Raw genomic sequence first — 27,650 nt, forward strand, 5'->3', positions numbered from 1 at the left:
GCCCAGCAGGCTGAGTCTCCGCGTTCAGCCAATCAGCGAGCGTCCCACAGCGGCTACCCGGAAACAAGTTAAAAGTTAAAAAAGGGCGCCTTGATTAAAGCAGGGAGGCCAGCTGAAGGTAAGCTTAGTTCTCGTTTAAAAATAAGTCACATAGTTTCCACTTGTTACTTTGACAGTGCGGTTGAAGAAGCAAATCGGGAAGTTTCTGTGTCTATTTCAATTTTCTGATCCCTCCTCAGAAAGCTCCCTCATTTGTGTTCATTTTCTAAAGGTTTAGAAGTATGTAATGCATTGTTACAGTAACACATGTAAACCTGTTTGTCTGTAACATAAGGAGCCGCTTTTGTGTTGTTTCAGTCGATGCAAGTTTTGGATTATGTGTGTTCTGCGTTATGGTTACACAATAATTTCCACACTGCCAATAGTTTCAGGATATGGAGTCATGAGTCTGTCAGAAGAGATGGAAGGTGACGGCAGGAATGCCGATGTTCAGAGAAACTTTCAGGCGGGGCCCTGACTGCCTCCCCTTCAGGCTTTATTCTGTCATTTGACTGCACTATGAAATGTAACAGCAGGGCTCCATGAACTGACCTGGTCAGGATGTTCTCTATACACTTCTCAGATGACACATTTAGCAACCTCAGTTCTAACATTATGCAATTTTCTAAGAAATTGAATCTTAAGACAAACTATTAAATCTTTAGAAGCTTTAAAAGAATTTATACAACAGGGAAAATAAGTGTTTGATACACCACATATTATATACGTTTCCCGTTTTCATTTTCAGCCATTTGCATTGCAAGGTACAGCTCAGCTGTGATGGACAGCATCCATCTCAGACAAAACAAAACAAAAAAAATCACAATATGTGATATTTATATATATATATATATATATATATATATATATATATATATATAATTTGTAGATACTTGAGGTTAATTGGAGATTCTAAATTTTAGATTGATTTAAGGCCATTTGAAAACCTCTGGAAGTCAAGAAAAATGTCATCCATCCTTTAACATGGAGCATCAGTCATCACTGAGCATTTCTGCTGCTCATTGGGAGCATGTCTACATAAATATGGACGTCGTCATGACTGAAATGTTAATTTATTCTAGCAATTCAGTTAAAAAGTGACACTTATCCATACCTTATATGTGGTATGAATAAGTGATTGTGAAGGAAAGTTCTTTTAACAGTTCAGTAGAAACCCACAGCTTCAAAAGCCAGCACCATGTCACAGAAAACATCAGAACCATGATATGTGAGCTTCGGAGAAAAATAACTGGAAGGTTCTTACTTTGACTAAGCAACCGAATTTGAGACAACTGTAAAGTCAGCAGTCTTCCCTATTTTCTTCTATAATTTCTGATGGTAGTACTGGTTATTTAAATACATTTCTTTAAATTCGAAGTGAAATTTCAAGAATTTCTTGGCCTGTAATCAATCTAATAGGTCGACTATATTATATATAGTCGACCTATTAGGTTATTTTTCAATATAACCTAATACAACCTTATGTTTCCCTGCAGTCTTCTCCTCACCACGGTAACCATGAGCTTTTCTCCTCATCCGCCCGGTCTCTCTGGGTGCAGCAGCATCCAGGAGCAGAGGGACCGCTGGGAGAGGAAACGCAGCCGAGCCGCTAAAGAGTTGGTGCAGACAGAGGAGCACTACTGCCAACAGCTGGAGCTTGTAACCACAGTATGTTTTTATTATCGCTCTCAGTGAGGGAGGTTTGAGCTTTTGGGCCTGTTATCAGCTTGTTGCGAATTTGAAATTTAGTAACGGCCACACATTTTGTCAATAACATAAACCCATTTTTTGGCGATCGCATGTTCAAATTTCTTTTTTCAGTAGATTGACTTCTATGCTTCTTTGTTAGAAGCCAGTGATGGAATAGGCGCCGGAAGGATTGATGATAGCTTTTGTATTTAAACATGCCAGCTCATGGTGTCAAGGTATTCTAAGTTTTTGGGTATTTTTTCAAAATTATAAAAACATTTTCTATACATCATTCCTTCAGCTTAAAATCTTTTTAATGAGAGGACAAAGTGCCAGAATGACCAAAGTTTTCTCCAGCTGTGGAGCACAAAATCTCCAAAGGCTGCTATTTTCTTATTATTCATATTCATTGGGAGATACTATTCAACCACTTTGGAGATATTTATGGTTGTAAAGTGTCAATATGTTGCCATGGCAATAGCAATACTGTTTTGCAATGCAATTGTTTTGTTAGAACACTGATATTCAATAAATTCTAATATTAATGTTGTATTTCAGTAATCCATCAGTAAATAAAACACAGATTGATTTCACAGAGATTAAGATGTTTAAGTCTTTATTTCAATTATTTGTGATTATTTTCTGCTTACAGCTGATGATGGAAACACATTTCGGATAAGAATCTGATTATTTTATGTCAGGCCAAGAATAGACAAAAAATAGTTTAAGTAAAATTTGTAACAAAAAAAATGCTTTCTCAATTAACTAATATGGATCTTACTAGCATAAATGCTAGTAAGGTGTTTATACAAAGTTTGAACTCTGAGTCTGTCAAACCAGCACCATAGAGAGATAGACATCTTTATATTGCACTGTGCCAACCCATTTGGTCACATAAACATACAATTATTTATTTATGCATGCATTTTTTGTTTTCTCATGTGAATTGATATTACACTACTGTTTAGCTCTACCATATCTTTTTTTCTTTCTTTCTGTCTTGAGTTTAGATGTATTTAATGGTGAACACGAACTGATAATTAAAATGGCCCAGCAGAGGTGACAGTGTGTCTGGTCCATTCAGCCTCTGCCTCTGCCTCGTGCAGTGATGAAGGGAACCTTACATAACTGCTCTACAACAAGGCCTAACTGAGCTTTTACAAATAAACCCTTAGCATTAACAACACCTTACCTTCCTGTGGAGAGTGAATAAATAAAATGTGCCTCTATAGTCTAAATTCAATACAACTACTAGGTCTCCACCTCTTCACTAGAGGTAAATTTCATTTTCTTCATCCTATTTTCAGCTTAAATGGATTGAGATCCCAACAGATGTTGCTTTATTGTCATTTTGGCAGCTCAACAGTGTTGGTTTTGTGTGAGCTACACAGCCCACAAAGCTCTGGCTAATGAATATTTGGGTTTTTAATGCTTTCACATTGTAGCATATCACCTTGTTCCACCTCCAGAGTTTTAACCGTCTTCTTGTCCTTTGCACAGTTTTTTGTGGAAATCTTGAAAGCCAAAGGAACCTTAAAGGAGGATGTTCGAGAAGGAATCTTCAGTTCCATCAAATCTATTCTTTCAATGAATCAGTAAGTATTTTTTGGGTACCTGAGTATTTTGAAGAACTGATCACTGGTGCATGACTTGGTAAATTGATGAAGATTAGTCGTTTGTTATTATTACTGTGTTACAATCTTGAGGCATTCTCTTATTATATACCTATAAAATGTCACCTATGATTTATCCAGGTGATATTAATAATGTACAGTTATTTGTTCTTCCTTGCATTTTTTTAACTCTACATTGACTTCTGACTAGGGGTTCACCGATTGCAGATATCTGGCCGATTGAAAATCTTTAACAAGCCTGACATGCTGATTCCAATTTTTGGGGGGGGGGGGTTTGTCTGAAATGTGGCTAAATATAACGAAAGTCGTAGAGTTGGCAATTGTGGGCGAGTATTGTTAAGTACAAGAGTGCAGACATGACTTGGTGGGCGGGGTTAACAGTCAGACCTCTCTCACACAGAGCAAAAGAGGACAGTGGTTGATTTTTAGACCTTTGCTGAGGTAGAAAACATCAGTGGATGAGATCGGCTTCACATGTAAGTATCAGTTGATTACCGATTTCCCAAAATGAAGGAAATCGGATTTGGGACATGTCATCATTTTCCAAACTGGAAATCAAACCGCCACATAGGTTCTAACTGAGTGCCCTGTCACTAGGAGAAATCCGGGGTTAAAAACAGTACAAATCTTTTCATTTGTTGTCTTTACTAAAAAAATGTGACTTGAAGTGGTAAATTTCTGAACATTTGCAAAACAGTTTGTCATCCTTGGAAACTGTAGCTAGTTAGGGATGAGTCTTTCTCAAGCAGGAGTTAATGGTCTGGTTTATGAATAGGATGGAACAAGAGATGGACAGACGGACTGGGGTTCTGTCTCTAGAGGGCGCTGCTACTTTGGTCTGTTGTGGTGAAGACAGGGATAGGCTAGGGCAAAAAGCAATACTCTCAATTTACCAGTCTGTCTACGTTCTAATCCTCATTGACTGAACTAAGGGTAGGTAGAAATGAGTTTCCTCATCTCCTTAGTGACAGGGTGTTGAGTTCCTCCGGCTCCTTCTTGAGATTCTTGAGAATGAGCTGGAGGATGTTGTATGGTGGAGGAATGTCTGGGGTACCCTCCTGGATCTGCTGCCCCCACAACCCGGTTTTATATAAGCAATGGATGGATGGATGGATGGAAATCTTAGCTGTTGCATCTTAAATAAACTCACCAAACTGATTTTAGTCATTTTCTTAGGTCGTTGAACTCAGCTCAGCTGGCAATTATCTTGCCTTTTTGTCTGATTCATATCCAGTGTGTGAGAGAAGTTTGCTCTCCAAGTTTTTCTGGAACTTTCTTTCTTTGACAAGCTGGGCAAACAGGTGATGGGCTTTTATAGTCCAGCTCACGCTGAAGCTTCCCCAACATGAGCCCTTCAGTGGGACAGGCTTCAAAACTACAGCTGGCTAAAACAAGGTAAGTCATCTGAAAAAATACAGTTGGTGCTTGATTTTAAATAAAAGTGTAAGCAATTTCTGTTCACAATTGCACTTTTTCAGCAAGGAAAGCTGTAGAATTGTTGGTTCGGATGCATTGGACATCCATAATAAGGAGTTTAAGTTGGACTAAATGAAGGTTTGAGTCCCTGCAGATGGCAAAGCTTTCTTGTTTAGCGTGCTACAATGAAGACTGAAGTATAAATTACACACTCTGATTTATTGGATGAATGGCTCCACAGTTCCCATACATCTTCATTATGTGCCCATTACTGGATCAGTGCTTGAAACATAGTGACAGTCTATCCTGTAGGAAGTGGTCTTAGGGGAGACAGTGGTTTACTGCTAGAAATATTTAACACTACTCTTTGTTTGATAAAAGACTTGGCTCGGTTCTGACATGTGGTATTCACTAAACTCGTGTTATAACGCCAGAATTTATATTGATACTCCTTATATATTGATATATAAAGTGTATAATCCTTAGTTTCATATTTATTATAAGAACCTATCCGACTGAGAGTTTAATAAAAATCGGAAGCTGAAATTTTCCAGCCCTTGTTAGAACCCTCCTAGCTGCTTCTGCATTGCTTGATTATGTAGAGTCCACCTAAGCACGGGCCTTCATTAAAATCTATTTAAATCAACTTCACTGGTAAAGTGTGTGTGCACAAGACATGTGGTTAGAAGTGTCTGGTAGCATCATTTGATGAGGGTGTGTGCTTATTCGAAGTTTAGATAATGAGCTTGTTCACACGTGTCAAAGCCCTCTGCCAGTTGAGTCTGTTAGAGAGCCTGACAGGCTTAGCGACTGCATTCCCGTCTCCTTCATGCTGTTGTTTTGGTGAGTTCAGCAGGTGTGTTTTCTCTACAAAGTGGCTGTGTTCTCCCTGAACATTGACTTACAGGAAAAGTCTCACCCCTGAACCTTGCCTGCTAAGCTACCTGTTCAAAGAAGCTCTACCTCTTGACTTTAAAAACCATGTGTGGTCAGGCAACATCACATCTGTGATACAGATGTGATGTTGCCTTTATCTCTCTCAGGCAATATTGCACCTTAACATAAAGTTCAATGCAGTTTCATTGGGAGTTAAAAATGTGACCACATTCTGTCATGAATGGTTAACATTTTAAGCTATACATTTTTCTGTTTAAAATAGAAGCCACACAAATAAAAACTTCTGACCTCAATGTAATATCTTTAAAATGAAAGCAACACATACCAATTCAATTCAGTTTATTTATATAATACAGCAGGTCACCTTGAGGCACTTTACAACATTCAAACAGCACAAATTAACCTAATACTGTATTTCCCACATCTACTTTGTAGGGTAATAAGTTAAACTATAGAAGTTGAAATTTAAACTTTTATTCAAAGTAGTTAACACATAGAATATAATTCTTATAAATTTGTACTTTTCTCTTTCTCTCTTTATTCAAATGCTGATTGCATAAAAGAATAAACATTTGAACCCAGATGTTTACATACACAGAACAAAAAAAAATCCACATTTTGTCTTGCTGTCTGAAGTTAAATCAGACCAAATGTGCACCAGTTCCTCCTGCAGCAAAACAGCCCAACAACATGATGCTGCCACCACCGTACTTCAGTTAGGATGGTGTTCCAGGCAACCTTTATTTTTGGAGACATGTCCTCTGATCTGATGGGACTGAAGTGGAACTGTCTGACCATAATGACCATCATTACATTTGGAGGAAACATGGGGATGGTTGTTGCCTGGACACCATCCTAACTGAAGTACGGTGGTGGCAGCATCATGTTGTGAGGCTGTTTTGCTACAGGAGGAACTGGTGCACTTCATAAAATAGATTCATAAATAGGCATGTTGAGGAAAGAACATTATGTGGAAACATTTAAGAGACTAGAAATTAATTTGATTTAGGTTTTAGGACCTAAAACAGTCAGACTGTTGCCAACAAAGTGCTTACACTTTCCTATATGTGTAAAAACAAACAAACAAAAAACAAAACAATGGAACAAGAAGTTTACACATGCTTAATAAAAGTTAAATCAGACCAAACATTTGGTATGGTTTAACTTTGGTTAAATCAGTTTAGTCTGATTTAACTTTTATTAAGCATGTGTAAACCTCTTTTATAAATAAATATATATATATAATATATAAAATGCTGAAACTATTACATATGAAGTTCAAAGCTGTATTAATAAAAAGTTTTGGTTGTCTTGCAATGGCCAAATTGAAATGATTCAAAGTTTTATTTTTGGTTACTTTGTATTTTACAGATCATTACTGGTCCATTTGGAGAATGGCTACATTGGGAAAGGCCTGGAAAAGTTCTCTTCACATTTGCACCACTACAACACCTATGTGGACAACATCTATAATGCCAACAAACTGCTTGGGGTAGAGACTCTGCATTTATTATGCAGCTGAGTTGGATATATTTTTTAAAATGTTCATAATGTGCATGTACATATTTTATTAATTTCTGTTTACAAGAAATGAAACACCTCACTCTCCCAGCTGCTGGGAGAAAGGATCTGTTCTAAAGTTCCTTTGTGCACACAGAATTCAGAAGGTGTTCTTTCCACATCTTTCTGCTTTAGCAATCAGTGTGCTTTAGTTTAACAACAGATACCAAACCACTTCCAAAAGCAATTTAGTTGTCCTGGAGTAAAATGAAAAAATAAAAACAACCAAGAGTTTCAAAAAGCTTTCAGTGCAAATGTCCCAAAGTATTTGCATTGTCCTGTGTATGACCTTGAAAATGACCTCACTTAATATGTTTTTTTTTTTTTTTTCCAGATCCAGCTGAAGAAAAATAAAGCCTTCAGACGTTTTAAGAAACTTCAAGAAGCTCGACCACAGTTTAACAGCCAGAAGCTGGAGGACATGCTTCAAATGCCAGTTCAGCGAATTCGTCAGTAAGACTTCACCTCTCTGTTTAAATTAAGATTCTGGTTATTTTGTTTCTCATCATGTTGGAATTGGAAATTAAATTTGGGGATCTATTTGGTGTTTTTTTTATTATGATTATTTTAGCTTTGTGACATGGCAGGATGGATTCTTGCTGTCATGTTCACTGCAAATTCTGACCAAGCAATCAGTAGTGAGATTGAAAGTTGCTGCTATATTTCACATACACATCTTCTTCAAGGTTCGACTCATTGTGTGTTCATAGATGAAATTCTGCTTGGTAGAATAAAGGTTGTTTCCCTTTTTTCTCAAACTAGTCTGCCCATTCTCCTCTGATATTCATAAAGATATTTACCAGGTCCTATCCTGGTAAAACCAGCCTCCTGTTCTACACTTTGCTTCATCCAGAGGGTCTGGACCCTTTGCTGTTGAGAAACTATTACTTCCTGGAGGCGTGGCCTATGTTAAAGTTTTAAAGTTTAGCCAGTTGCAGACGTTTGTGACGTATGTAATGCTAGTTCAATGCTATGAAGCTAACCAGAAGTTGCCTGCGCTGTAAACAACCATTCTGCACTGCAATGAGAGAAAAGCCGATCCGAACCAGTGAGCTGCTGATGTTATTTCAATATTTGGAAGTGTTACCAACATGGACTGATGGGCTTTGTTCACTTCCTCCTTTGCCATCACTAAAACTACAGATAGACTATGATTCTAATATGGAGCAGAAAATCAACGTCATTGTTTATAACTTCTCCTTCTGTTCGCTGATTGGCCCAGTAGAAATTCTAACAGACTATCCAAGTCAAGGGGCTGCACTCAGTCTGTGCTTTAGAATATAGTAGGGGAAATGCTGTACTTGGTTCTCTGTGCCTGGAGAATACATAATACTGCCCTTTTAATTTAATAGGTGGGAGATACCTTTATTATGCCTCATCTGGCTGTATGACTGCAACATAAATAATCTAAGTTGAGGCAGAAATAATATAAAAATGTTCTGGGATTTAAAAAGTAAATACCTCCTTGGATGGTAGCACTGACAGGGTTTCGTTGTCAGACATATTTATTATTATTTTTTTTAGCTTTAGGGTTTTTTAAGTAATGGATGATGCTGCGACCCATGAGGCATCTAAGTTTCTAAGTTCTTTTCTAAGTTTGTTTTTACTGAGGCTTATGCTTATTAGGCATTACTACATGAGAGAGAAAGAGAGATAGCAAGCTTCTCTCAGTGTGAGAAGCTTGCACCATTACATTTGGAGTTGTGGGCTAAAAAGTTTGGGAACCATTATTCTAAACAACCTCTGTCACATTACGCTGGAACATTTAATGCCACCAAACAGACCAGAGTCAAACAGCCTGGTTTCGTCTCTAATGGCCTCTTCCAGTGGCACCACTGTGTCTATAAAACAAGCTAAGACTAGACTCAGGGAGGGGTGGGCTGAGAGGTGGAGACAGACATGGTAGAAATCAATGACAACTGTCAATGTTCCTGTAGGTCACGTTATCCTATGAAAAAGTATCAAGTTTGTGTAGAGTGATTATTCACCAATACAGTGTTTTGCAAAAGTAACACCATGAACTTGTCATTTTGTTCTCTTACGATCACTAACTTCAGTGCAGTTTACTGAGATTTGTGTGTTAGACCAACACAAAGGAGAACATTCACATGCATGGTACTTTTCATATTTTTTTAAAATTTATTAACCTTTCAGATTTTTATTTTCTTAAAAAAATGAAAATCGTTTAATTTGAATGTAGTGTGAAGCTCTTTGGGCTTCTCTGGACAAATCGCTATACAAGTACAGTCCATTTGCCACATGGGTTTATGTCTTTGAAATATGCGTATAGACTTATTAGGGATCAGATTGTCTGCATGTTTTTTTGCAGAGCAACAGTCTGCAAGGAGCTAACAATGTGCAACTATCTGGAGGGAAGTGTAACTGGGATTATGTGTGCTCTGAGTCTTGTTATTATGGCATCAATATCTCATTTTTTTTTAAACTGCAAAATGTACACTATTATTTGACAGTTCACATCAAATAAACAACCGTAGCTTAACAGCTTTGGGCCAAATGGCAGAGAAGATCTTCCAAAGTCTACAGTTCAATACATATCAACAGCTGTTGACTCTGGTTGACTGCATTTTTCTAGTTCTTCAGTTGGTTCATCTGGTTTTGTTTGTCACTCAGGTATAAGCATCTCCTCCAAGACCTGGCCGCCAACACCAGTCCAGACCACCCAGAGTTTGAACAGCTTTCCAGTAAGTATCTCTTTATTCAAATCAGTGCATGTTTTTTAGTACAACTAAAATATGGACCATCTGTATTTACATCTCCGCCTTTCATTATGTCTCTGCTAATGAATTTCTCATTAAATGCAAACAGGAGCAGCGTTAATGTGGTTTGCATCATTAGACAAAGATCATGTTTGCCTTCTTCAAACATCTTTAAGCAACAAATTAAGGAGTCTGCACAGTTAGAAGCTCTGGCATGTCCTCATGACACCGTAATCTGTCTGATTGTCTTTATCTAAAGGAGAATGAAAAATGCTTTTCTTCATAACTCCCTTGTAAGTGTGAAAGCATCATTTGACTGGAGAGGAAATGAAAGCAAGAGAATACTGTGTGTACATGTGGCTCCAGTTTGACCTCGTTAATTAGGAGTGGATCAGAGCATATTAAACAGGCAGTTATATTAATAAATAAAATCTTCACATCAGCACAGATCTTGATAATGACTATTTCCAGTTGTCAAATAAACAGAAAATGTGCTTCAAGTGCAAATATACACAAGGAATTATTTATGTGAATCAATTAAAATGTGGTTGCTGGTGTGCTGCATGTGCTTACAAATTAAAACCTCCTCTGACTCTAAAATGAAGGTACATATCTTACTGTGCCCTCCTTTTTCCTTCCTCTTCTCATTAGTATTTTTTAATCAGGGACCCTTGTAAGTGTAGCACATACAAGCACATAATGAAAATTGTTCAATGAGAAATTTCGGATAATTTTAGCAAAACTGGATTAAGCTAACGAACAGAGAATCACAGGAGACTTAACTGCTGTTTCCATTCTGTATCCGTTTGCTTTCCTTCTTCTTTATCCCCTTTTCCCTGAAGCATTACTTTTCTATTCCTGCATATAAAGGCAGGATTTAATTGGTGTACCTGCACTGAGTTTTCATGGTTGCAAATTTTATGACCTGAGTGTCTGGAACACAGTTGGACTTGAGCGGTGCAGCTCAGGTTCTAATCTGTGAAGTCTGATAAATCTTTGTACTGGATCAAACACAACTGAAGAAAAATGTGGAATAAGGAGTTGCAGCAGGTGGAAGATAAATGTGGAAACCAAGGCAACAAACAGTCCTACTGCTGTCAGTAACTGTTGAAATAATCATATTTTCTGTTGTTTTTATTTATTTTTATTGATAAACCAGATATTTTCATAAATTGCTTCTAAAGCCTTTATTTTCTGTTTTGCTTCTTATTTGGTTTGTTTTTCTTAATTTCTTGTATGAAGTTAATTTTCATAGAATCACAGCTTTTTCTACCGCCCAGAGAATCAAAGCAAAGATACTGAAAGTGAATGAAAACGTCCCAGAGTTCACACGTTTGCACTACAGTAGCAGGAGGACGATGGGAACGAGGCCTGCAAAAGTCTTCCCAGGCTTAGTAGTTCTAGTGATAGAACTACTAAATTAAGTTTTAATTTATTTTTTATTGTTGGTAGTAAGCTAGTGTTTAAATTATGCAAAGTGGATTAAAATCTAGATTAGTGAGAAATTTGCGTCAGATTTTACTTTTAAATCCAAGTTCACTGACTGCGTTCATTACTGGGGCATGTCCTCTCAGTGGTTTCATAAAATGAATCTTTTTATTTCTCTTTCCTGTTGTTACCACTCACATAATTTATGAAACCTCCTGAAGCCACCAGTCCTGGTTGAGATGATCACGTTAAAGCCTCTTCTTTCCTTCTCTTAATTCTTTTTGTAAATGCACTTTTTGGAGTAGGCCTGGCAGGAGCAAGGGGCTGATTCAGCACCACTGACTAGACTTTGTGCACTCAGGTCCCATGTTAGCCTTCTTCTTTCAAGTCAGAGGCTTTGTTCTTTCCCAAGCGATCCTTGGAGAAATGGAACGTTTGCAGGCAAGGCGTTTTAACTTCAAAGTCGTTGCATTTTTAACTGATGCACAGTAGAGTTTATGTAGAATGTTTCTTCTAAAAACTGTACAGGAGAACATTGTCTGCATGTAGCTTTTACAGATGATATTTGTTATTAAGTTGGGAAAACACTGCAAGCACCTTTTTCAGTTGTACACTGCACCAGTGTCCAGTAGCTGAAGACAGCCAGCTGCTTTGCACAAAAACAAAACATGAATTTGTAAACTTGTGAGGGAAAAAACTGTTTGTCACTTGCTGCCAGTGACAAAGAGGAGGGGTTAGGGGTGAAAGCAACAAACTGGGGCATTAATACCCCAAATGATATGATGGTTTCTTCTCTAAACCACAGGGGCCAAATCCAGCCCAACAGGACAAGATAACAGTTCTGTGCTTAAATATTGTTTAATCAGTCAAGTTAAATCAGGTTTTATCTGTATACTGCCAAATTACATCAGTGTGAAAAGATGTTCAATATTATTTAACTTTAAGAAGTACTTACTTAAGCAGACATAGCTATGTATTAATATTTTAGCAGTTTGTTAATGGTTTTTATCAATACATTTTGCCACACCAGGAGAACATTCATGATCTTAATGAGTCTGACACTCTTGCTATAAGCTACTACCTGAGCGAGAGTTTCCTTGATTCAATTGGCTTTAAAGGTCCACTATTATGCTTCCTGCAACAAGCGTTCTGTGTGGTATCCAAAACATATTCATTACATTTAATATACAAAATCATTCTCAGATATTGAGATTTCACCTCATCAGTTCTGCCAGTTTTGACCTCATCAAGGAATGCAATGTTTTATGGCTGCATCACAATTATGCAAATGAGCTGCTGCTGGCCAGGCAGCATTAACAGACGTTTCAGATGCATCTAACTTGAGTAAATTTGATTTTAATCAAACTTCAACATAATTTTAATGACACAACTTTGGCTTTACCATTTACAGACAGTTTTATTGCATCGCTAATTTCCAACATGATTTACAGTCAGATTACTGTAAACAGAGTTCCTACAACCCGATTTCCTGAAGATTTCTGCTTACAGCTAAGCACACATCTAGTTTGTAAGCTCTGTAAACTTTTATTCCACAGGCTAATTTTACTCAGCTCTGGAAAAAAAATTGCATAGCAATTATATATGATTCCTGCAGTGGATGATAAAGTGACATCTGAACCTCTGCATTGTTTAAGCACTTGTGCCATCACTTGTAACTGTGACGTCATCAATCCAGTCAGTATGATGTTCCTCTGATGGTAATGGTTTGATGTTGTAAATCCTTTAAAGAAATGTTTTTTTTAATACCCCATGCTTTCCAGGTTTAGCTTTTACTGTACATATCATACACATAAAAACTAACTTGAAAGCAGCTATTGCATTATGGGACATAAGGATCCCTGTGGTGGAGACCAGCATCCCTAATTAAAATAACCATGGTTTGGTGATTCTGAACACACTGTTCAGCAGACCATCACACCTAATCAGGACTCTTTGAATATTTTCATTTTCATTGCTCAGTAGAGTTCCTGACAGGAGCTTAATGAAATCAGGTTGTGTTAGTCTGTGATCTCATGAAGCCTTTCAAAAACTGATTAGAAATGTTATTGCTAAAAACAAATAATAATCCAGTTAAAAAATTTTTTGTTAATTTTTAAGATGTATCGTACATTCTAAGAGAAGACCAGCATGATCACTGTTCAGAACTCATCAATATTTGCTTTTGTCTTCACAATGGGCTGCTTATGATATTTGCGTTCATCTGCACATGTACCTGTACCTATATTTGTGAATGTGACAACATAACTATGTTAATCAATTTGTTTCAGTGAAAACTATTTAGAAAAATCTAAATTATACTTTACCAGAGTAGTGGCAAAATGTAGACATGATGTTGGGTGTTTTCTTCTGTTTACAGAATTTTTTTTATGATTTTGTAATTGATGAATGCAGTACAAGAAGCAAAATACACAAGATTATTAAATGTACAGATGGCCTGCCGTAGATATGCACCAAGCAGCTAACCGCATTCACAGGAAACTGACGATTCCTAGACTTTATTGGGATTCCTATTTATGTGACTTTAAACTGCATGAACAATTTAAAGGAAAATATTTAACTTTCAAAAAGTGTGATGTACTCTGAGAACAGACTCGGAGCCATTGCTGGCCAGGGGGGAATGCTGTTTGGGGTCGGAGTAGCCAATTTACTGTTAGTGGTTATTTGAGTTACTGTTGCCATTTCATTATCTTGGAGCCATCTGCACTCTTCTGAAATCAACAAGACCTTTTCCACCTCTTTATATGTGCTTACCATGTTCTGCAAACTCTGCCAGTTGTTCCAGAACTTCTCCCCCCAGCCATTTGTTGGGTCTTATATCCTAGTCTCATATTACTTTTATAGCTATCACTGCTAATTTGCTAGAGAGATTTTACCTGGACCATTTACTGCTTCACATGGTTTTGAAATGTTTTTTCTTAACCAAAATATTTAGTTTTTTCTTACATGTTTCATTTGACACAGAAATGTGTGCATGCCCACAATATGTTTAGAAATATATTCATTTTGATTCAGAAAGAGCTCACACACAAGTTTTGTGAATGTCCTCCTAATACACTTTATGTCTTTGATTTCTGTAGGAGCCTTGGTCGCTGTGTGTGAAGTGTCCCAGCGTATCCAGGGCAATGCTCAGCGCCATGAAAACCACCTGCAGCTCTGCAGAGTGCAAAAGCTGCTGCAGGGCCGGAAGACGCGGGTGCTGGCTCCAGGTTGGATCCTCCAATGACGCATTCCTTTCATCTTCTTCATCAATTCCCACCATCTCTCTTATACATTCCTGAATCTGTTGCTCAAAGTCCTTTGAGACACAAAGGACACAGCTAAACTTAAGCAGGGCGACAGTATGTCAGCACATGGGGGTTCATCTGGTTTGAACCCCCACTCACCTGTTGTGTCCTTGAGCAAGGCATTTCACCAGTCTTCCATGGTCAGAGTGCCTGATGGCAGCCATACTTCTGTCAGTCTGCTCCAGGATAGGGCATTGGCTACACCGTAGCTCACCAGCATCAGTGTGTTTAATGCATCTGAATGACTGAGCACTAAGAAGGCTGATAGCCTTGCGTGCTTCGCAGGATTTTATGACTGTTTTTTGTGTTTGCTCTCTGTCTGCTGGCGGGAGTATGTGTTTACCCATGTGTGTGTGTCACTGACGAAGTAGAAGCGTGTGTTTTTATCCAGCGTTTGTCAGCCTTGTGGTTAGTGCTTTTGAAAATTCGCGCTGAAGTCATGCAAACCGAGCGAACTGCATGACTTGGCGTGTGCATCCTCACACTCAGTTCAGTGTGTCAGGTAGACGAGTGACCACTAGGGGCAGAAATCACTCACAATGTGGTCTACTGTTACTAGAAAGGTTGATAAAATCAAAGGCATTCACTGTGAATACCTACAATTATTATATCGTAATCTTCTTGGAGAGGTAAGGAGGAACATTACGCCCCCCACCTGGATAATGGTAGGGGAAACATTGTAGATTAATATAATGGCAAAATCTAAAGGGAAAGGTTGTAAAAAGAAAAAAAACGTTTCTATGTGCTTATCATTAAATACGCAGCAGAACCATTGAACTGTCTTTGCTTGTTTTGACTGTATATCTTTCACTACTGGAAAATACTTTAAGTAGATACAAGTTATGAAAGTATTTCAATTAATGAATGAATGTACCTTTACCCTTCACCTGCTTTCTACCTTTTAAATTTATTTCCTCTCTTGAGATGCAGTTCATCCAGTGCTTTGTGGAATGGTGGCTCTTTTCTTCCTGCCACTCCCCTTCTTTTTGTTTGCCTCAAGAGAATTAGGCCTCATTGTAGCGCTGCTCGCCCTGCCAATCTCCCCCAGGACCAATTAGAGTCCGGCTTCATCTCCCAGACCAGAAGATAAAAAGAAAGCCAGAATGTGTGTTTCTCTTAATGTGTGTTTCTCTTAATGTGTGTGTGCGCGTGTGTGTGTGTGTGTGTGACGGCATGTGCATGTGTGTGCATGCGCTTGTGTGTGCCTCTGTGTGTACTTGTTTACGTTACCTATTTAGGACCTTTTGTGATGTATTTAGTAATCTAAAGACATCATGGTGCATAAACATATTTTAATGGAAAGGGGTTATGATTAGAGGTAGGGTGTAAGTTAAGTTGATTATGGCTAAGTCTATTCATATACTAAAATGAATGGATAGGATATACTGTACAAACCGGTGTTTGTCATTGTGGACATGCAAGCTGCTTTTAAATCAGCTGAGGCTGAGAGTGAACGATGAATAGCAGCTCATGTCTCTAATGCCAATGTGAAAAGTTTTGAAAGCTTCCTCTCATCCAAGTTCTCAAGCCTTTGCAGTGCACAGGCTCCATTTTAGTGAATAAAGCTCTGGTCCCACCAGGCAGACTTCAGAGGTGCAGCAGCACCTCCCCACACAGCAACCTCATCCTGACCCATTCTCCTTCCTCCTCACCATCACCACCTTTAATGTTGGAGAAAGAAAAGCAGTGCCTTTTAAAGATCAGAAGCATCAGAGCCCCTCTAACATATTAAGTAGCTTTGGAGGACAGGAGAGGGGCAATTGTGGGACTCAAAGCCTAAATCACTAAGGCAGATACAGCACACCGTCGCGTGTTTTTATGTCTGTTTTCGTATTTGTTACTGAAGTCCTAAATTTTCTATGCAAGTAATGAGGTTTGATTGTCCATGCATCAGCCAAATTTTTCTCCTTAACTTCAATTATTTTTATTTTTCATTTGAAGCCTCAGGACATGTCATGGTTTAAAAAATAATAATATGAGATTGTGTTTTTTACCTATATTCATCTCTGATCACCCAAGTATTATTTTTTCATTTTAAGTCAGAAATCTTATCTTTAAATTTTACAAAATAAATTCTTAGTTTTCTTGAAGCCCAATATAGAAGCTCAGTTATCCAAACATATTTATGGAAATGTTCATATTCTAGAGCCAATGCCAGACAAGCTGATCTACAAGCTGTAATTGCATGGAATCATTTTTAAGTTGGGTTAGTTCAAACCTAATCATGTGGGGAAATGAGCGTGGTTAGAAACAACCCTGAGATGCCATACGACCATAACGTTCTTCAGCTGCAATTCTGGCCCGATCTGGATGGGTTCTGTTGAGGTTAACTTGAAAGGATCAACCAAAGAAGCTGATCACATCATGAAAGGGTTAGCCATTATTTTCTATTGTTTTCCTTTAGATCTTTGTCTTAAATAGTTGTCGACAAGAATGGTAAGTTTAGTTCATTCTTCTAGAGCCTGTCTAGGCAGGCAGGCAGGCTCATTCTTAAGATTTTCATTTAATGCCTGCATGAGAGTTCCATCCAGAAGCTGCAGCTAAAGTCTGAAAACGTTTTGTAAATTCTGCCACTGATTTCTTGGCTTTTTAATACTCTGGTGGGTTAGTGTAGCTGTGTGCTGCTTTACCTGCATCTGATCGTCTTTTTTTTTACTGCAGTGAGCCTCGATGTAGCCAACTTCCGTCAAGTATGGCATTGTTTTTATGCCATATTAAATTCGTCGTGTTGATGCATTTTGACGTGCTTCACCCCGAGGTAATTTTCCGCCGCAACATGCAAACTTCCCCATTCACTCAGTGCGTTATAGTTCCACACGACATCGCTTAGGATTTGCTGCTGCGGGTTTGCGAAGTGTGAAGGAAAGAGGAGACCAGCTGCACAGGCAGGCTGCGAAATGAGATGCAGGTGATCAGTTTGTGTGATCGGCAACACGAGACCGTGATCGGCGATCACCAATCATACACTTTTTCAAGAAAATCGGCCGATTATGATCGGTGGCCGATCGATCGGCACACCTCTAGTTTAAACTCCTGAATTTGAAGTAATAAAATAATTCTCATGTGAATCTTCTCTTTTAATGGGTACCTGCTATAGTGCTTTTATCTCAAACAAGCTAATTAGATTTCAGAAAGTGTTTATTTCATATTTATTGAAACAGTCATTTTTCCAGTGAAACATGTGAGAAGTCATGGCATGTCTCTTTCTTTTTGAAGCACATTGCATTTATAAGCAATGTGACCCATTCTTGGCCCCACCACTTAATCTCAGTGGGCTTGTCTGCTGCTGAAAATGTCCTTCCTGAGCCCAAAGGCAGAGCTGCAGTCACTCAGGCTAACTACAATCACTTTGGCGAAAATGACTCTGGACCCAGGATAAATTTTCATTTTATCTATCTAAATGTCAGTTCTCTGCTTATTAGCTGTCATCTTACCGCTGCCAATCAAAGTAAAAACATGAGCTTTTCTCTTGGTGTAGGCCACATAGGCAGTTAACTAGAATGATAACAACAAGAGGTGCTGCTGCAACAAATGCAATACAATGAAGCAAAATAAATTGGATTAAATAATAGTATATATATATATATATATATATATACATATACATACATACTGCATCTTCTGCTACATTATGCTGTCGCCCATAGCCAAAATCAGAAAAGAAATTGAGCTAAAAATGATTTATTTGGATTTTTCCATGTGCAATCTTGATTTTTGAATTTCCAAATAACCCACGTCCTGAAGAGAAAGTAAAAAAAAATTTCAACCAATCATCTCCATTCCACAGGAAGATGGTTCATCCGTGAGGGTTGGCTAAACATGGTTCCTCCAAAGGGCTCTGAGGCGAAGCCCAAGATGTTCTTCCTGTTCTCTGACCTCCTGCTGGAGGCCAGACGCTGCAGCCCGCTGTCTCTCTCCAATGGTGAGAAGTTTGTAGGCCAGCATGCCTACCCGCTGCAAGACGCTGCTGTTGAAAAGGTGTTTGGCCACACCAGGAGCCAGGGAGGACTGCTCAGTGTAAGTTCTTTGGCATGAGAGGTTTGTTTTTAGTTTTTGAAAACACAAACAGAATTATGATTTTTTTTTTCTTTTTTTATGTACTCTGCAATACACAGAAAAATGTAACATATTAATTAAACAAAATAGCTGTACAGATTGTAAAGATCAGTTCAAACGTTGTTTGCCTATTAGGTTAACTTCAGTACTCAGTCTCTCCAGAGGATGGAATTTCTTTGTTTTTTTTTTTAGTATTATCCATGCAAGTGCGTTATATACCAATTAAAAGATGCTTGGTAATTATTCTCGGGTGGGGAGGGTTTTTTTTCTTGAGTTGTGAAGTGTTAATGTCAGTGTAAATGATTTAAGCCAGGCATATTAAGACCTAGGCCTTACAGGCCAGATATAATTGGATCCAACCCACGAGGTAATTTCATACATTTATTAATAATGTAATGCCAGAAAGAGTTCACAAGCTGCTTGGGAAAGTTAGACGCAAAAAGGAAACTTATGGCACTTTCCACTTGCCAAGTAACGGCAAACCAAGAGCACATTTTACTAATAAACTGATCATGTGTAGTGACTTCACATGGAAAAGCATCTGAAACTCTATCATATACATTAATTTTTACACACTGACTACCATTTGTTTTAACTGTCAATATAATGTGCAAAATCTTAAATGTATGCATGATATGTAAAATAAAAAAGGATGAAGTGCTTTGCTACTAATTGTCAAAACTATGACAACTACATAGCAAGGAAAAAAGTTTTTAATAAGAAAAATAGTGAGAGGGAGAAAATAAAGCACAACAGGTGGATAGTATGACTAGAAAAGCTCTAAGTTCAGTTTAGTTACCATTTTACTCTGTAAAGAGGAGAGAATTAGAATGTGTAATTCCACCATGAGCCAACAGTTTATTCATGTTATGGCTCTTTATTCTTTTAATAAGAAAACATTCAAGCAAGAGCAATAAAAGACAAAAAAATAAAGGAACTGAGGGAAGAACTCAGGGTCTCCAACACCAAATGCACCACTAGCTTCACCGCTCCCTAGAATTCCTCTATTTGTTGAGTTTTTGTGCAGCAGCTTTGCAAAGCAAAGTGCAGGTGGAACAAATCTCCCACCTCTGTGTGGAGGTGCGAACTGCTTGGAGGCTCTTGGGCAGTGCTCAGGTCAAAGTTGAAATGTCCTCAAATTTTTACTCTGTGCACAGTTAGGGATATTTGCATGACGTCTATCCAAAGCTCTTCCTCTGTCTCAATATACCATGTTTAGTTGAGAGCAGCAGCATCTGTGTTGTTTTTAGCTTGGCTCCACAGGGTTCACTGCAGTCTCCTACAGAAAGCTCAGCAAAAGCTGTTTTTAGTCTGGAAGTCTAAAATACATCTGTCTGCGAATTCTTACTAGCACTGCATTGCTATGCTAACTTGGTATGCTTCAGAGGATGTTTTTATTTCTGTTTTCTGGTCAAGAGCTAAACTTGTCAAATTTTGTGACGTCTTCTTCAGGCTTTTGGCTCATTATCTACCATCCTTATTGATTAATGTGATCGGAAGCATGCTGTATCACTACATTAATAGTTTTTGTGTGAAACAGCATGTAGTCATTTGGTGCTCAAAGACATTTTTACATGGGGAATTGAACTGGCAACCTTCTTGTCAGAAAACTACTTTATTCTGTCATGAGTCTGTGCCTTTCCTGTGCCTGGGGGGAAAAATGATTTCCTCACATTGGACTGTGCCCCAAGGACAAATAGATCAGGTTTTATGTCTGTCTTATTGTGAGGATTAGTGTTAAACAAGTAAGAGGTAGAGTTAAGCTTAGAATAAGTGACCAGGAAGTGAATAAAATCCTCGTGTGTGCGTGTGTGTGTGCGTGCGTGCGTGTGTGTGGGTGTGCACGCGCGCGCGTGTGTGAGAAAGAGAGAGAGAATCATCTAGTTGCTGGATCCGATTAGGTTGCAGATCCATCTCTTCTGGTCTTCCAGTAAATGCATCTTCCTCAACCCCACTTTGCCATCTCCCTGCAGCTTATCTAATGGTAGAAATGGCATTTCATTAGCCTCTTATCCCACAGTGCCCCGCATGCATACGCAATAGCTTTACACATAATTTCTCATAACGACACATTATTGATCCTGGGCCCCTACCTGAGCTAGAGGAAAAGGGCTATCAGCACTCCAGGGCCCTCATCATGCAGGACCATGAGGAATTAAAGCTAAATTAAATTTGACAGCTGTAAATGCCATGCCAATCTATATGCAAAGTTAAAAAAATAAATAATAATTTTTTATTAAAAATTCTGTTTTCTTCTCTCCTTTCTTTTTTTTCCTTTCCCCTTTTCCTCCCGTTGTTTTGTCTTGCTTCTTTCTGTCTGTCTGTCCTGACCTTCCCTGTCTCTCTCTCTCCTCCTGCTAATATTCCCTCACTCCTTAAGTATTTTCTCACATCTCTGACAGATTCTCTTTGATGTATAAATAATTAGACTAAATTATGTGCAGCGATCAGGATTTCTGCTTTGCTGTTCCTATTACACAAAATAATTTCTACCTAAGAGGATCAGATTTCCTGTCAAATCCCTAATTACCATGCTGCAGTGGAGCTGGAATTTATTTATGCAGGGGTGGGTGCCTAATATTATGAAGCAGTCTGCTCATCCTGACTCGCTGAACTCTTTAGTAAGACTTATGTTGATGTTACATTTCAAAGATTTTGTTTAAATATGCAAATAAAAAAAATACATCTCCCTCTGTCTAGATTAAAATATAATTATCCTTCATGAACTTTCTGGTCAGTCTCTAGTCAATGCCTCGCAGATTACTTTATCAATGTTATGTAACCATTTAGAAAATAAAACTATAATTTTTCCTGGAAATTTCACCTGGTTACAGCACAATCTTAACTAACTTTCCTTCCAAGCATTTTTGTTTTTACTGCAAATGTCACTTTGAGGCTTAATTCTGCTAATTTCTTATAGAAACAACAGCGGGTTTTTTCAGGAGTAGTATTGGCTTGATCTGGGCTGCCCCCTACTGTCTGATCTCCATCACTGCAGGCAGGTGTTTCAGCTAAGAACAAGCTTTTGGAATAAGAAACTGATGTGACCCAGTTGGCTCCAAATGTCCTTTATGTTCTTTGGCCTGTTAAGCAAACAAACCTTTCAATATGAGGCAAAAACTAAGCTTCAATTCAAAACAATTTATGTTTTTCGAAAGACAAAACATCCAACCCAGTGTTATGAATGAAGGGATAAATAAGGAACACAGTCTAAAATGCAGGATCATTGTTTTCTGTTTCCCAGTTTCCCGTGGCATTGGAATACTGTCTCAATCATTTTATAGATTTATTTTTGATATATTTTATTACAACCTTATATTGCATATTATGCACTACAATACTCCCATTTGAAGTTGTGTTAGTAAGATGTTTCTCTATTTTTAAAAAGAATACACAAAAAAATGCATTATTTGATAGAATCTTACAGGAGTTGGGTAAATACCAGAGACGGGTAAAGAAATGAAGTTGTAAAAAGTGTCCTGAAGAAGCATTTTTCCATTTTTTTAAAAATGTTTTTAATAGTAATGTTTGTGGAGGTTGGCTGCACTGACATGCACTCACACACATAGAGAAAAAAAAACTGTGAATAAGTTGAACATCCATTTTTATTGTTAGTTTTAAAATTATCATAATAAAAACCTAAAATTTTAAGTTACTGATGTGACAAGACCACAGGTCTGTCACTCCTGTGACAAGACCTGTGGTCCAGTCTAAAAATAAGCCTGCTTATTTTTAGAATGGACATCACTACTTGGTAAAAAAAAAAAAAAACTCCAGACCTGGAAATATGGAAATAGACAGGAACTGGTTAGGAACTTGCATCTTCATCAGACATCATGCTGCCATTAACTTTTTCTTCCCATATCTTCCTCCAGCTAACCCTCCCCAATGCAAAACTCCTGCTGATGTCCAGTAACCATGACGACCTCAATGACTGGTATCAGTGCCTGAGCTCAGCCATAAGGTATATAGCTGCCACACACACACACACACACACACACACACCAGGTGTTGCCTTTAGCTTTGATTGTTCAAAAATTAAATAGTTCTTATTGACTTGTCTACTTTTTACCCTGTTTAAACCCATAAAGTGATTTATTTCTTGCTAAAGAGAATAAACCAACATGAATACCGGAGAGCTGTCTATAGGAGAACAGACAGCCATTTTGAAGCTGAGAAAAGAAGGAACATCAATCAACCACTGGACAAACATTGGGCACAGCAAGCACAACAATTTGGAACTGTACTGAGCAACAGACGTTGAACAGGTCTGCCAAGGAAAATAACAGTAGTTGATGACAAAAATATTATGAGAGCTGTGAAGAAAAACCTCAAAACATCAGTAAGTGACATCATCAACGACCTCCACAGTGCAGAGGTGAAGGTATCACGAACCACTGTTCAAAGAAGACTCAGAGCAAAAATATAGAGGGTATACCCAAAGAGGCAAACCACCTATCAGTGGTAAGAATCAGAAAGCCAGGTTACAATTTGCAAAGAAGTACAGAGATGAGCCAGAAAAATTCAGGAACACAAACTTAAGGACTGATGAGACCAAGATCAGTTTCTACCAAAGTGATGGTAGAAATTGTGTGGAGAAAGAAAGGAACTGCTTTTGATCTGAAGCACATAAGGTCATCGGTGAAGCATGGTGGAAATAATGTCAAGGATTAGGCTTACATGACTGGTTCTAGAACAGGCTCATTCATTTTTATTGATGCTGTAACTGATGATGACTGCAGCAGAACAAAATCCAAAGTGTACTGAAATATTTTGTCTGCCAACCGAAGGAGAAATGCATCCAAACTAATCGGGACAATGGCTCAAAACATACTTCCAACAAAACAAAGGCCTTCATCAAGGGAAAAAAGTGGAAGGTTTTGTACTGGCCAAGTCAGTCATCTGACCTTAACCCAACAGAGAACACATTTCACCTCCCGAAGGGGAGACTGAAAGGAGAAAAGCCCCAAACAAACAAGAACTGAAAGAATCTGCGGTAAAAGCCTGGAAGAGCATCACAGTGAAGAATGCAACAGTTTGGTGAAGTTGATGGGTCGCTGGCCTGAGGCAGTCACTGTAGGACGTAGGGGGGACAGTGTGGACGGCGGTAGGAGTTCGCCTCACAATCAGTGGATCACTGGTTCGATTCCTGCACCGCCATTGTTGTTTGTGTCTTTGGGCAAGACACTTCTGTCAGACTGAACACTGCAGCCATGTCAGCATGTGAATGTGTTCCATTTGATTTAAAAGATATTATAAATAAAATGTATTATTATTAAATATTACATATTATTCACGTTAACATTATTTTCCCTTTACTTTTGCTCACCTAAAAATGCTGTGGTGTAATGCAAATGGTGATATAAACTAATTTGCGTAACACATCCACATGTAAATACCAGGAAATAAAAGCTGACATTTTATTTCCTGGCAGTCCGTTGACATTCTGAACTCTTGTCTCATGCTCATCTTTTGATCTTAAACCCAAATATCTTCAGTGTACAACAAAACCAAAGAATTTGGCTTTGCTGTTCCAATACTTTTAGAGGGGACTGCAAGTATTTTCTTGTCTCCAGTGTAGTAAGACATGTCGTTATTACCAGATCACTACCAAATGTGACTAGAAGTTGGACTTTCCAAACCTTTGTATTTCTCTCCACTACTTTTGCAGGGTTTGTTCCCTCAGTTTGATGCCATATGTGTGCACAAAGGTCCTCCATATTTATACAGAACAGAGTCCTTCAACAAACACTAATCTGGCATAATGCTGAATGTGACCGTTGATGTGTTTCCAGGAAGCTGCAGTCTAAGCACACAGTGGTTCTTCAGAGAGATGAGAGGTGTGGCCAACCTCTCCACCCGGCTGTGGATCACTCCAATCCAGGCAGGAAGAGAGACCTGGTGAGTGGAAAACTGTCAGAAACTTCCTCATTGGAGGAAATTCTGGCTTTTAATTCCAATCAATTTTGTGCTTCAGTAGTTTTAATGATCTTCAAAGGGCTTGATGCATGTACATATCAGTGAATATATTTATTTCATTTAATTTTCACAATTCTGGCTTATAAATAATAAAATTCTCAAATTCAGTTTGGCCAAAAATTGTAATATTACATCAGACCAATAAATGGTGTTTTAATACAGAAATGGGAGCCTTCTGAAAACCATGTACTGTACAATCTGTGCATTTCATACTTGGCCAGACCATAAAGAAGATCCTGCAAACTGTAAATTTGAAATTAATTTATTTGTTTGTCTGGGGGAATGCATTTTAGTTAACATTTCTGTAAATGTGCCGGTAACACTTTATTTGAAGGGGTGTGCATAAGACTGACATGACACTGTCATAAACATGACATAACACCTGTCATGAACATGAAGGAGTCTTTATGAATGTTTATGACAGTTGTCATGAAGTGTCATTTGGTAAATAATGACACTTTTAATGCAAAGTTGCTCTAAAAGTTGCATTGAAAGTCCATTAAAAGTGTCAACTTTGCATGATTTTGTAAATTATCATAATTTAATGCAAAGTTGACATTTTAATGGACTTTCAATGCAACTTTTAGAGCAACTTTGCATTAAAAGTGTCATTATTTACCGAATGACACTTCATGACAGGTGTTATGTCATGCTTTTGATAGTGTCATATAAGTCTTATGCACACCCCTTCAAATAAAGTGTTACCCTATAAAGATTGATCATCCAGTAAAACTGATCATCCAGTTCAGGTTGAGGCTGTTTCCTGTCAGCCACCTGGGACAGTCAGGCTGCTCTGTGTTTAGCTGTACTGTCATTTCTACATGCTTGGTCAGAAATTAGTTTCCCCTTTCCACTCTGTAAACTAAATCCCGCCTCTGCCTTCAGGCCAGCGTTGAACCCTCAGAGCACGCTCAGAAGTCAGTGGGTGAGCTTGAGTGCAGCGCCCCCAAGAGGACAAAGCAGTCCGTCGACGCAGAACCCAGGTAAGGCCCTTCTAACTCCGCAGATCTGAACATTCCACAGTGAAGAGTTATATTCTGTTTTGCTCTCTCGGTTGACGGTTTCTGCTTAGAGCTTTGGAATTGCTTTATTAGCTGGACAACAAATATATCATAAAAACAAAGGAAACATTAAATAAATTATTAATCTGATGGAAAAATATAAGAATGAAAAGAAAATGTAATGTTTATTGGTTCGAAATAAACTAATAAACAATACAAATTTAAAAAATGGTGTTTTTATGACTTTAGGTTTTTATAATATAAAGCACTTTGAACTGTCTTGTTGCATAAATATGCTATTAAAATAAACATGATTGATTGACTGAAGATTGAACATGACTATGTGGGTGTGTTACAGCAATATTTAAGTTTTCTATTCCTAACTTGTCTTCTGTTCTGTGTGAGACGGTTTGATTGAGAACATTCTCTCTGTGCCCAGCAGTGCAGAAGCCTCCTCTTCCAGCTGTGTGATCCTCTGATGGGTTCCTTTGGTCTCAGATGATTGTGGACTCTCTCACCTGCACATCTTGGTTCCACACCCATGCTGTCCTCTAAATCAGCTGCACTGCCTGCATCACCCAGATGTTTCCTCTGTGTTTACTTCAGCCTCAGAGCTTTTTATTATCACTAACTTCAGCTTTCTCCCTTCATGTCATATATTTTTTTCTCTTACCTACAGATCAAATAGATCTGCAGTTAACTGTGAGCTCCTGCTGTTGCAACCTTAGCAGTGAGTCACATAAACAATAATCATGAGATAATTAAACATATAGCACTATATGCAAAAGGTTAACATCATGTAAACGATGAACTCTATTGCTTGATTGACTTGATTCAGCTAATATCTGTTTCTGTGTTCTGATGAAGAATGTATGCCTTTAACTATTAAAACCAGAGAATATGAACTGATGGAGAGTATGGGGTTCTGCTGCCATGCAGCTGCAGGATAACTGCTCACTTACTGCTCTTTCCTGAAAGTTCCTGTGGTGCGTGTCGGAAGGTTCTGTGTCTATCTGCGTCCAGGCAGAACAACCTGGTTAACAGATATGGATCTGGAACATGTTTTCTTCCCTTTGTTCTACCTTTTTACAGAAATTCTACAAATATTACCTCTATTTTGTATCTTTATATTGCACACTGAGTCTTTTTATGCTTGTTTTTGCTACTCAACATGCTATTTAAAGCTGTTACCCTGGTTTCAAATGAAAATGATCATTTCCTCATAAAATGAAAACAATAGAACAAACTTAAACTTGAGTGCTTGATTTTGTTCTTTGATTCCTGATTGGTTTGAATCAAACAGATTTAATTAATGTACTGCATTAATATTACAACAATATTGTGAGGTAGAGCTCAGAAGAAGCAGTGTTTCTGCTCCCTGTTTCCATCATGGGAGAAGAAGGTGGTGGAGGAATATAAATACCTCGATGTTCATCTGGACAACAGACTGGACTGGGGATACAACAGTGAAGAGAGCATCATCTCTTCTGCTGCCATCTGTTGCGGCTGCAGCATCAGAACCAGGAACTTAAAACGGTTCAACAGCCTGATAAAGAAGGCTGGTTCTGCTCTGGGGATGACTGTGGAACTTTTGGAGATGATACAAAGGATTCTTCATAAAAACAACTAAATTATGGAGAACCCTGACCATCATTTTTATGAGACTGTCATGGGAAAAGAGAATGTCTTCAGTCACAGGCTTCTTTAGATTCACTGTAGTACAGACTGCTACAGGACATCTATCCTGCCAACACCCATAACTATCTATAATGACTCTTTGAAAAGTTTGAATTAATATGAGTTACAACAACATTTAATACCCATTTGGGATCAATAAAGTATTTTGAATATTGTTAGTTGTCAGATCTGACTTTACTTCAGACCAGAGCATTGTGGGTAATTTCAACAAAGCAAGGAGTTTAGTGAAAA

General features: G+C 38.2%; 2 protein-coding genes across 3 annotated transcripts in view; one reads left to right on the top strand and one right to left on the bottom strand.

The window, feature by feature from the left end:
- arhgef39 (Rho guanine nucleotide exchange factor (GEF) 39) lies at nucleotides 1–26,972 on the top strand. Of its 2 annotated transcripts, none has more exons than XM_007541089.2 (12): nucleotides 1–118; nucleotides 1,536–1,707; nucleotides 3,229–3,323; nucleotides 7,047–7,167; nucleotides 7,570–7,688; nucleotides 9,867–9,937; nucleotides 14,479–14,607; nucleotides 18,473–18,702; nucleotides 22,617–22,705; nucleotides 24,537–24,642; nucleotides 25,606–25,703; nucleotides 26,161–26,972. In XM_007541089.2, exons 2-12 carry the CDS (start codon nucleotides 1,558–1,560, stop codon nucleotides 26,198–26,200), a joined length of 1,248 nt encoding a protein of 415 aa, XP_007541151.1. In that variant the 5' UTR covers nucleotides 1–118; nucleotides 1,536–1,557; the 3' UTR covers nucleotides 26,201–26,972. The 2 variants fall into 2 exon arrangements, with proteins under 2 accessions (XP_007541151.1, XP_007541152.1); XM_007541090.2 differs by having other exon boundaries at nucleotides 3–118; nucleotides 26,164–26,972.
- The window catches only part of LOC103129868 (cat eye syndrome critical region protein 6-like), a 21,355-nt gene continuing 15,975 nt past the window's right edge, over nucleotides 22,271–27,650 (bottom strand). The window contains exon 3 of the mRNA XM_007541091.2: nucleotides 22,271–22,282. The gene's annotated coding sequence lies outside the window, so the exon portion shown is untranslated. The remainder of the gene's footprint in view (nucleotides 22,283–27,650) is intronic.

The sequence above is a fragment of the Poecilia formosa genome, unplaced genomic scaffold (assembly GCF_000485575.1).
Source record: "Poecilia formosa unplaced genomic scaffold, Poecilia_formosa-5.1.2 Scaffold587, whole genome shotgun sequence".
NCBI lineage: Eukaryota > Metazoa > Chordata > Actinopteri > Cyprinodontiformes > Poeciliidae > Poecilia > Poecilia formosa.